The 11,147-nt window shown below is 42.2% G+C and overlaps 1 protein-coding gene across 13 annotated transcripts in view; it reads left to right on the top strand.

Moving 5' to 3' along the window:
• NPRL3 (NPR3 like, GATOR1 complex subunit) overlaps positions 1–11,147 on the top strand; it is a 45,707-nt gene that overhangs the window by 1,018 nt on the left and 33,542 nt on the right. For 2 of the 13 annotated variants that reach the window (XM_087732170.1, XM_087732176.1), the window contains exons 2-3: positions 728–797; positions 9,864–10,005. In XM_087732170.1, the coding sequence (XP_087588296.1) occupies positions 728–797; positions 9,864–10,005 (212 nt within the window). Of the gene's footprint in view, positions 1–727; positions 841–4,295; positions 4,339–4,422; positions 4,479–5,578; positions 5,841–6,183; positions 6,223–6,433; positions 6,592–6,989; positions 7,041–7,061; positions 7,332–8,923; positions 9,044–9,127; positions 9,283–9,863; positions 10,006–11,147 lie in introns of those variants that run through there. The other 11 variants (XM_087732173.1, XM_087732172.1, XM_087732167.1 and 8 more) reach the window with 10 other exon arrangements.

Raw genomic sequence — 11,147 nt, 5'->3', positions numbered from 1 at the left:
GGGCAGGGTCAGCGTCCCAGCTGGCCTCGCTGCCGGGCGAGCGTCCTGGTGCGAGGCCTAAAGGTGCTGCAGGAGGATGAGGCTGTTCGACTTGAGACGCTCGCTAACTGCCGTGTGTCGCGAGAGGTTTGACACCCTGTTGAGGTTGTGAGCCGCTTTTTACCAGGAGAGAATTGTCTTCAAGCCCCTTTTTGTTTTTATAGGTAAAATCTGAAAACGTGGGGGTTTTTCTTGGCTGGCTGCTTCCCTCCTGCCCCCTCCTGCTTTTTGTTGGTAAAGGATTTCCATACCTGTGACTGCAGGAGGGGCTTCTGGAGCATTATCGTTGTCCTGAAACCTGAGCAATAATGAGAGAAATGCCTTGGTCAGAATTTTATTTTCCACTCTCTCTCGAACTGCAAACTATTACCTGGCACTTGAGAGAAAAGTTGTTTCTGTGAATGTTTTGCTTTCTCCTCTTTATCCCCTGAAGGTGTAAGCCTCTTCCTCCTATTTTTTGATGTGTTTTTGAATGAGAATAGAAAAAACAAGATCTGGTACTTCTACCTAAAAAGGAAGGGGCTTTCTGCTTTTAATATTACTTTTTTAGATCTCTGTTATAGATAATTTTAAAGAGGGCACGGGCAAGTATTCTTTTAATGCACAAGTATTCTCTTAATGCACTTACTTTAATGAACACTTTAAGGAGACTGTTCCTTGAAAAAGCTGTCTTTATTCTTTGTTTCAGATAAACCAAGGAGTCGATACGCTGTGAATAGCTCTGGTGACACCACAGAAGATCAAGATGGGGACTCCAGGTAGGGGAAAACATTTCTCCTTGCCTAAAAGTTTGAAACAGAGGTGAGATGGCCTTTTGCTCTCTTGCCGGCTAGTTCGGTAGGCCAGTTCTCTCAGACTGTATGGAAGACAACCTGCCAAAAAATGCTTTAATGCCAAGTTATGAGCAAGTTAGTGCTTAGTAATGAGGAACTTCTCATGAGGGAATGCTACTGAATCTATTGTTTTCTGGGCAAGGTATACCTCAGGTATTTTGTGCTCGTTAGAAAGGCAGTATTACTCTTTCAAAGCTAGGAGTATTAATACTTTGGCAAAATGCCACTTTTCTTTACCTGCCTACCTCTAACTGGATATATTATTCAGTTGCCTCAAATTCTTCCCTAGCTCATGTAATTGTCGTATGGAATTGCTGTGCACTAATGAATAACTAATTTTGTTTCTCCAGATATAGCTGCCCTTGTGTCTGTGGAATGAAATAGTAGCTCAAAAGGAAACTGAGACTTAAAGATAGTTTTTCAATTAGAGGAAATTAGTGGGTAACAAACACACTGAAAATAGGCACTGTGTTGTTCAGCATGCATGTACGTACGAATGGACCCTCTAATTAGTTTTTGTAGAAAATTTGGAATCTGCATGGTTCTCAGTTTATCACTATCAGATATGAGACAAATCTGGGAAAGAAAAAGGTTTTTTTTGTCTGTTGTCCCATAGTTCAGTTGCAGATCTTTTTTGTGATATGTGTTTTAATCTCCATAGAGATTAAATAAATAAAAGATTAAATAAATAAAAGATTAAATAAATCTTCTCTCATATAAGAGTAAAAAAGAAGTACTCATTACTTGCCCCCAAAAAAGAAATTTAGATCCCAACCTTAGAAAATGTAAGCTTGTTCTTAACTTTATGACTGAGAATGGTTTAGTGGAAATTAAAATCACCCATGACAGTGAACTTCATCAATTCATATGTTTTTCCAGGACTGGGATCTTATGAAAACACATATTGCTTGAGGTCGTTTGTATCTCTTGCCTCTTCTAGTGTCTTTGAAGCCTTCACATGCAGCATTCTGTCCTGACTCCAGCAAGCACAGTATGGTACAGGGCACAACTCCAGTGGGAGCAAGCGATGGTTTTGTAAGTGTGGTAGTTGGAGAATGGCGTTTCAGACTGTGCTGTGGACGGCAGCTAGTATGCACATTAGGAAGGCTCAGTGCACGTGTTTGCTGGTTATCATCTCAGGGATTTTGTTGGTTGCAGTTCAAAACCCTGGCTCTGGTATTTCCCTAGACAGATTAAGACGGCGTTGGAATGGTACCAGCTTCTGTCTGATACTGATTCGTGTTGCCTCTGCCATTTTGGCAGGTTGGACTAAGCACTTAACAGGGAGCTGCGTTCACTGGATGTTGCCTGTGGTGCTGAATTAGTGTAATGCAATATGTGGCTACTACAGTGATGTAGGAAAAGCTTTTATCATTTCAAATTATGGTGAGATGAGAAAACTACTAGTGTCTTCCTGAAACTGGTTTTAAGTAGATTGAATGTGCTGGTGTGTAACCTGCATTAAACAAAGATTTAGACTATTTCATTGTAGTGGTGTCCAGAACTCTGGGCTTGAAAGTTAGTGCTTAATCTCCTGGTCAGGTATTTGTTATTAAGCTTTTAGCCTTTAAAAGAATTTATGCTCTCTCAACTGAGCTCACTAAGCGCAAAGTATCACAGTTCTGAAGCGCTGAATGAAAGAATACGAAGACAGAACTCCCCCTCTGCAGTGATGGTCTTCAGAAAAAAGAAGACACTTGGACAGTTTTGTATGTAGCAATACACACAGACTCATGGTGCAGTGTCTGCACCTGACTCTTACTAAGGTCAGTGTTTATCAGCCTTATATCTACTTAGATGAAATTGAGGTGTCAGCCAACACAGGTCTGTTAGCAGGAAGTCCCTTAATATTATCTCCTGTGGATCTGTCTGTAGGTGGGAAACAGAAGAGGAGCGTCTATGTTGCTCTGAAAGCGTTGGTTCTGCTAGAGGCCAGTTATTGAGGTCCAGCACACTGCTTGTGCTGCTTACGTGGCTGGGCATCTGCATTCAGAAATTCAAAGTCTCTTTCAAAATTGTGTTTGTTTCAAGTCTGTTTATTGAAAAGCTTTTTCCCAATACCAGTGTAATCAGTGTTGTAAGTCCACTGCATCCCATACAACTGATGTAGCAGCTAAATGTATTCTTGTCTTCAGTCATAGCAGCTAGTGGAAGAAATCACTGATCCTCTTTATACATTGAGTACAGTTAATTTATATTAGACAAGAGGAGGTTTGTTGGCAGAGTTAATCTCTGTCACTGGACTTACTGATACAGGTGGAAAAAATACACAAGTTTTATGTACACAGGTCCTTCTTCCAGCGCAAAACAAAAGGGGATCTTCAAAACTGTGTACAACAGGTTTCTCAGAGTTTTGATTTGTATCAGACCATTTTAGGAGTAGCCTAAGTTGGTGTCTTGGAGTAGAAGAGATTCAAGGGGGAGAGTGGAGGCAGAAAGGTACAGATGTCTTGGAGAGAGAGAGAGGCAAGGAAAGGAAGGAGTTTAACTATCATATGCTGTAAAACCGGTATTGTCATTGAGCCAATGTGTTTTTTTCCTCACCAATGTTATGAATTTTCACTTCTGGGCTCCTGTTCGGAATCTGTTTTATATGTTCCCATTGAAGACTGGGCTGGAGAGACCAGGAATGGAGCGACTGGTTTTGTGAGAGCCATTCCAGTTCCCCCAGTGGCAGCTCTGTCCCTGTAAGTTTGTCCTTCCGCAGTGCAGTGGTGCAGCGGTTCTCTTCCTGAAACGCTCAGTTCAGTAGTCCATGGAGAGAGTTCATCAGCATGAAGTTGAGTCTGTTTTCTGGTGGTGATGATTTTCCGATTGGAGTTGTCCTCAATGAAAGTAATTTATTAAGTGGTTTCGTATTATTTCTGGAAGGCCTCTCCAAGGAAGAGTGGGCAAAAAGATTCCTTTAAATCATCGCGTATCAGTGGCATCTGTGGATGTTTTTGGTGGCACAAATTGAGGCTTTGGAGTGGGCAGACTGCTAGGTTGAATTGGTGGTGTAAGGCAAGTTCGATAATGTTGAAGGGCTGAGTCTTTTCCATGTTTTCACGTTCAGTAGCAAAGGTTATTTCAGATTTATCTTGTTGCTGCAATAGTTCTTATGAGGTTTGGATTCATCTTTTTTTATATTGGATGGCTGTCTTTAATTTACTAGCAATCCAGCACCAATTGTATCCTAGATAAGGTTCAGTATTGTTTTTTTCCTAAGCTATTGGAACTCGGATCAATTACTTTTAAGCTGATCTCTCCTGGAGCAGCTGAGTTGTATGTATTTCTTTATGGCTTCAGAAAGGACAAAATGAGGTCAGTTTAGGTGCCTTAACTCTCCATTTCCTTATAGTATATTTGTATGTGTAACCGTATTTCTTTTAGCCTTCAGACTCAAATTTCCTGGTCGTTCTTATGCTTTTTGTTTTTTTACAGACAATTGCAGCCTATTTGTGACAATCCTACCTCTAGGTTACTGGTGTGTATTTGCTTATATTAATTTCAAGTCAATGGAGCTGTGTGTTTGGGTCTTCAGAGTACAGATTTTTCTTCCTTTTAAAAGCAAGTCAAGCAGCAAAAGTGGTTGAGGTGTGTTGATGGTGGCCGTGCAACAAAAAGGTATTCAGAAGAATCTGCCACTGTCAAAACAAATTGCCTGTCAAGTGTCTCTCTTTGCTGGCTTCTTCTCAGCCTTTCATCATTTGCTCTCTTCAAAAACACCCTTCAGTTTTTGAGTGCTTTATGGGCAGTACATACCCCTCACAGCTTATGGAGGTGCCTGCCGGTCTCTCCCCCCACCCCCCTGAAGAAACGTGAGGCAATTACTCTTTTGAAGCCATAAGATAATGCTTTGCTAAATCGGTTTGAAATGGTTTTTGTAGCTTGTCTGAAGGTGGCATAGTCAGCAAGCAAAAATTCTAATGAAGATGCACGTATAGTAACATATGTTACACCAGACTTTGCATTTTTTAGTAGCATAACTAACTGAAGGAGGTTTAGCAAGTTTGGCAGCGTTGATGTCATTAATTGGCCAAATGCTTCTGTTATAAAAGAAGTCAAGTTACTGACAAACAAGGACTTGAATGTCCCTTTCTAACAAACAGTAGTTCTCCTGTGATAACATTTCTGTATCCTCTGTCCCTCTTTCACTGGACTCCAGTGTTCTTCCTTGTATTTGTTCTGAAAGGCTTCCTTTCTGTAAGCCCGTGCTTTTCCATTCATCCATCCTTCCATCCCTTTAAACACCCTTCCTGTAATACCACCCCCTTTGTATAGTTTGTCATTTGGGATTGCTCTAGGTTCCCTTTTCAACATGACCGGTAGAAATCTGCTGTCTTTTGGATTAATAGTTGTCGTGGGTTTTCATTTTGTCTCCCCTTTCTAATGTGGACAGTAGAAAGCTTTTATCAGATTCATTTTTCAGTATATTTAGGAAGCTTGTTTCAGGAAACAAGTCCTTTTTTTCCTTGTTATTTGGAAAAAAAAGCAGTTGACTGTTGAAATGAAAATAGATGTTTCACTGATATGAAAGTGAGTACAGCTGTTAACAGAGCCTTGCTCCATACACCTGTTGTAAAGAAGGTTTTCAGGTTCTTTGCCTTGAAAACTTTTTCAGCCTGCTCTTCCTAAGTTTCTGCTTATTGCCTGGGGCAGACAGAGAGGGAGAATGACTTCATGCTTGTGCTGTGATTCTGGACAGACTTGTACCTATTGTTTAGATCCCTGGGGGGAGCAGCAGCGGCTCTGCGAGCAAGGCCCTTTACAGAACCCTGGCTGTGCATGCAACAATAAATGTTTGGCATCCTGTTTTTCTAAGTCTTGTGGGTATGGAAGTGCCAGAACCAATTGTGAAGAGCTGTGGGTCATCTGGGGCTGCACAGGATGTTCCTTTGGTGAAAACGCTAGTAATAGTCTAGAAAAGGAACTGAAGTTTAGAATCTGCTCTAAATCAGACTGCATCCTCTTCTGTTTTCTCTGAAGGTAAGCATGAATTAAAAAGTACGGTGTAAATACAGCTCCATAAACGCAACATATTGCGGGAACACCTTACAGCAGCCAGTGTTAGCGAGAGGACTAAAATGCCTTAGCCTGTTTTCTCCATGTTCTCAATCTAAGCCTGCAATATATTCCCAGAATTCACCTACCATTAACTTTTGACTCTTCTCAATAGTTGTGTTTCCTTTACAGGAGTTAACTCTTTAGTAGTTCATCCTAGTTTTTAATATTATCTCTTTTTTTTTTTTTTTTGTATTTTGTGTACTTGCCTCGTTTATTTTCTTTTGTTGTGTTTTGTTTTGTGTTTATGGCCATGTTCCCATTTCAGAGACCAATGTCCTCTAACTGATGAGCAATTGGTTTCGGGGTAAGACCAAACGTTCTAAACAGTCACCTTTGTCTAGAATGGCTTTCTTTTCTCACCATCCTTTTAATTGTGCTTTGTTTCTGGTTTCTGTTTTACACCGAATGATGAGATAATTACATGCTAAATCACAATGTCTGTAGGAAACATATTGCTAAAGGTTTATGCTAGGATAATTACAAAGGTCCTACTAACATTTCTGTGCTTCCTGTAGGGTATCCAGAATGGGTGTGGTACGGTCCCTCTGTGAATTGAGAAAAGTTGTGATCCTCCGAGAATGCAACAAGTATAGCCTTGGCATTGTAGTTATTCCAACAAGGAGCCCTAGAACAAATTGCTTTCTGATGAGCAATGACTTAAAAGTACAGATCAGTGAGTAAACTATTTAATCCCAAAGTAATTATGGAGAGCTCTTCAGAGACCTGGTTTTGAGCAGCTGCTCTGGTTGCTTGTTCTTGGTGCCCCACTAAGCTGAACTGGATGACTGCATTACACCCCCTTTTTGAATGTGTGGAGGGAGAAGTGCTTATCTCGACCCAGGGCCCCAAAAGTATTAAACTGCATTTCTAGTCCCTGCTTAACATAAAGATGCTCACCTAGATACTCAGCTCCCATTGTAAACTACTTCAAAGAAGAATTCTTTATAAAAACTTTGCTTTGAATTCCTGTGGCATATAAAAAGTTATTACCCATTCTTGGGGAAAAAATGAATTTGTGTTTGAGATTCTTTCCCCCTCCTTTTCCGTATGCTAAAGCAATTGTTGTTTCAGCCGGGTTTCCAAAGGAGATGCTGGTGACAGCAGTCGATCTGCGCTAGTGTGGTTTGTATCGTACTGCTGGATTGTCTGCTGTTGCTGCTACGTTGAGCTTGTGATAGGAGTGGTAGGGTATTTGGGGCAAATCAAAGCTTTTGTTTCTTGTGTTTAGTTTCTGCCTGCTGAATTCTTTAGTACAGGAGAGGTTTGCTTCCCTCTGGAAATCACGATGCTCGGACTAATCTCATAAAAGAAGAAGGAACTGTTACTGCCCAACTGTGAAACCTAATCTGCTTCTAACAAACTCTTGGGCTCTGAGAAGTCAGTATTTTGAGGTCATCTTAATACACCCCAGAGGTTAGAAAAATCAGTATTAAAATATCTAAAGTAAAAGTGTTCTTTTCTAAGATGAGATGATGAATTGAAATGATGGGAATAACGTATCTGCTGTCCCTCAATGTCACTACCACCCTGAGGCCTAAGAAATGTACAAATTATGTAGAGTACTGGGGGAAAAAAAAACCCAAGCAAGCAAACCCAATAAATGTAGGCTGTCAGATGAGGAGAATGGGGCTGGAGTCTAGGTCACTCTTGGGAGAGCCCGCAGTGATACCCATCAGGTAGCACCCGTCTGACCCATCATGGGGTTATCTTTCCTGCGCGTGTCATCTGGCTGCAGTTGCAGTACTCTCCCAGAAAGAGAAGTCTCTGCGAGTGAGCAGATACTAAGGACTTTACAAAATCAACCTTTTAATCTCCTCCTCCCCACAGAGCCACGTACAAGGTGGGGCAGACAGGGCTGTCCGTGGCATGAGCTCTCCTGGGGAACTGCTGAACTGTTACATTCAGCACCACATTTCTCTCTGAAAAGATCTGCTGGTGTAATTCCTTGTAAAAGTCAAATCTTAACAGTGGTGAAAGTCATCATAACGATCAGTTTTCCAGTTCCCAAGTTATCCCTTGCCAAGGCTGGGGGATGGAAGAGTAACTCATTTCTTACCAACAAGCAGACATTTTCTAATTTGCCTCCTTCTCCCTCTGCTCCCCAAAACATATGCTCGTTTTGGATCCATTGCTATTACAGTCTTCCTGGCTCCATGATGAGCCTATTAACGAACACAGCTGAACGGGGCAGATAGAGGGGGAAAAGCTCCCTGCTGTCATGGTGACTTTTTTTCCTATTTTGAATGTGATCTCCAAGGACTGTCGGTCCGGGTCCTGTTTGAGGACGCTTTGCCCTTTCTCCATGAACTCCGTGTGTTGTGCAGCCCAGTGCAGTGTGGCGGCCGAGGAGCGTGGGCTCAGCGGCCCCAGGAGTCTTTGGCTAGTCTCCCCATCTCTCTGCTTGCCCTTAGCTGTGTTTGGAGCAGAGTGGCCAGGGATTTGGAAGTTTGTACAGAGCTGCTCATTCCATAAGCCAAACATAAGCAGCATGCTGTTGTCAGGATGACCTGTTTGTACAAACACCCGGGGCTTTGATGGCTCATAAAGCCCCTGTGTTGTCCTTCAGTCTGTGTAGGTCTAATAAAAGAAATGCCCCTTGGGTCATATGCAGATGGATACACACAAAAGACCTGGCTGTGTGCATTTGTCTTAATTTCTGTAGTACTCTGTAACTCACTGAGAGTGAACCGGGCATATGGTACATTAATTCCTTCTCTGGGCATTGTGGCCAAGAGATAAGGTGAGCGCAGCACACGCCCATGCCTGCCCTTTTCTCTGAGTGATATTGGGTTATCTGGGATACCTGCCTGGTGGAGGGGGATGGTCTGACAGGGACACACATCCCCGGAATGTAAATAGAGAAAATGAAAAAAATACTTCCATTCTTAAAAAAACTGGTCTCATCAGAAACTGGTTTGAAATTCATTTGGTTAAATGGGAGCCTCTGAGAAATCAGACGAGGAAAGAACATGCTGATATCAAACCTTGCACTGCTCCTATTCTAGAACAAGTAGTTCCCTCCAGCAGCTAACTGAGGTCCTCTTCCCTGTGGATTTGAGCCCCACTGTCTCAGAGGACGCCCTGAGGAAAATGAGTGTTTGTAGAGACCAGACCAATGTTGCAAGGCCATCGGAAAGAGCAGTTGCAGAATTCCTCCCTTGTCACACTGGATTCTTACGCATTTTTGAAGCGGTAGCTGTATTTTACAGGGCAGTCTCCTTGTAGATACTTGCCCTCCTGTCTCGCAGCTGCCTTCTTCCCACCACCAGTCCAGAGCAATCCAGTAACACCATGGTCGGCGTTGGGAAGGGCCTGCCCTGTCACGAATTGGTCTCAGTTCGCTTTATCAAATGAAAAAGCCCAGGTGAGGCCAGGCAGCTTTCAGAAGGGTGCTGGTGGTCTGTTGACCACAGGTTGACATCTGTTAAGTGAGTAACTTCGAGTCTCACTGATGAGATTGGGGAAAGGAGGGACAAGTGTTGGATGTATGTTTCTTCTAATTGAATCAGCTCTTTCTTGCCTTCACCTCTGCCATACAGGGTGGCTTAAAGATCTCTGTTGTGCTTGACTGACAGGCTGTGTTGATATGTAGTTGCTTAGTAAGTTCATTAACCTGCACCTAAATCAACGCAATGGCTAACTCGAGCTGTTTTTATATTTAAGTGAACTGCATCTAATCCTTCCAATGTATTTTGCTGAGCATGTAATTAAATAAGCATGACCCTGCAGTCTTTGTCGTGAATGCTTCCTGTTTTATAGTTATGATAATCTGAGAGATGTAATTAAGGGGTTCTTAATTTTCCATAATTGGTGGTACTCCAGGTACAGCAATTTAGACACAATTTACAATACGTCAAAAACTCACAAGTTAAATATATCTGTATTTGGAGGAATATTCTGGTATGCTTTTTGAAATTGTAATAACTTCTGTCTCTGCTCTTCAAGGTTTTCGGATGTCATCCTGGCAACAATTTTGGCTACCAAGTCAGATATGTGTGGCAAAAAGTTTGAACTGAAGATCGATAATGTTCGCTTTGTTGGCCATCCCACGTTGCTTCAGCATGCCCTTGGGCAGGTATGGTGTGAGGTGCGCTCTGGGGACCTGCCTTCTTTTCAAACTGCCTGGCTTAGTTAGGAAATGTAGAATTCAGAACGTGCATGTTTGCTTTTGATCCTCTTTTTACTTCCTGATGCTCAAAGCTGTCTTTTACTTACTTCCAGATAAATACATTGAGTGGCAAACTGGGGGATCTGTGTCAGTGATTCACAGAGACCCCCTCCTGGTTACTGTAGGAAAGCAGTGTGGGTAAAGAGAAGTAATACTAAGCAGTCCAGCTCAAAAAGCCGTTTCTCACCACATTAGTTATTGCAAGTTAGCTTTTTAGCACCTCTAATTAGTATGGCAGTTAAAAAAAAACACCACCAAAAACCTTCACAAATGCTAGAAACTACGTCAGCCTTGTTTTTAACTCTTTACTTTGAACTATTACTGGTGCTGAAGATGATTCACAAGGCTCGGTTGGAATCGGTAGGGTATTGAAAGAGGTGTAAAATTTTCTTGTTGACAAAGTCAGGCTGCTGTTTGCATTGAGATCTAGCTCCGTGGCCTGTGTTTCAGCTGCTTGGAATGAAAGCAGTTGCCACCCAGGCTATGAAAACCATCCTGCTTAAATCTAGGAAAGAATTTACGTGCTTCTATGTGCAAAATATTCCCTGTCCCATTCCTTCTTCCTGATAGACTGTAAGAATGAACTAGGCTTTGTTAATTTCTGAATCCAACACTGATCTCTGTCACTGAACTGCTTTGGTCTCATTTTTCATCAAATTTACGTTCATTTTTTCAGGGAAAAAAATCTGCTTGCCAATTCAATCATCCTTTCTGTCTATAATTAGAGGTGCAAACAGATTGTTGGCAACTGCCGCTTGATATTTAGAGGACCAGACTGCTTTAATCCAAGTGAGGAGCTGGCCTCAAGCATCAAAAGATGCTAGTGTTCCACTTTCGAAACTCGGTCTTGAGTCTACAAGAAATGTGACGGGGGATCACCAAGACTCAATCCTCAAATGTTTAAGCTGTTTTGGAGACAGAATTCAAGCGTCCCCAAGCTGTGCAAGTACATCGCCAGCCCCAGACAAGGCAAGTGGTGAACCAGGCCCAGGGTCCGTATGGGGACTCCAGCCAGGGACAAAACGAGATGGGACCAGAGACAGGGCTGGAGGATAAGGCTG

Source organism: Nipponia nippon, unplaced genomic scaffold (assembly GCF_047370975.1).
Source record: "Nipponia nippon isolate SJK-2023a ecotype South Korea unplaced genomic scaffold, ASM4737097v1 scaffold_5, whole genome shotgun sequence".
Lineage (NCBI taxonomy): Eukaryota > Metazoa > Chordata > Aves > Pelecaniformes > Threskiornithidae > Nipponia > Nipponia nippon.
Note: the sequence above shows the minus strand (reverse complement) of the source record. Positions and strands in the feature narration are given on the sequence as shown.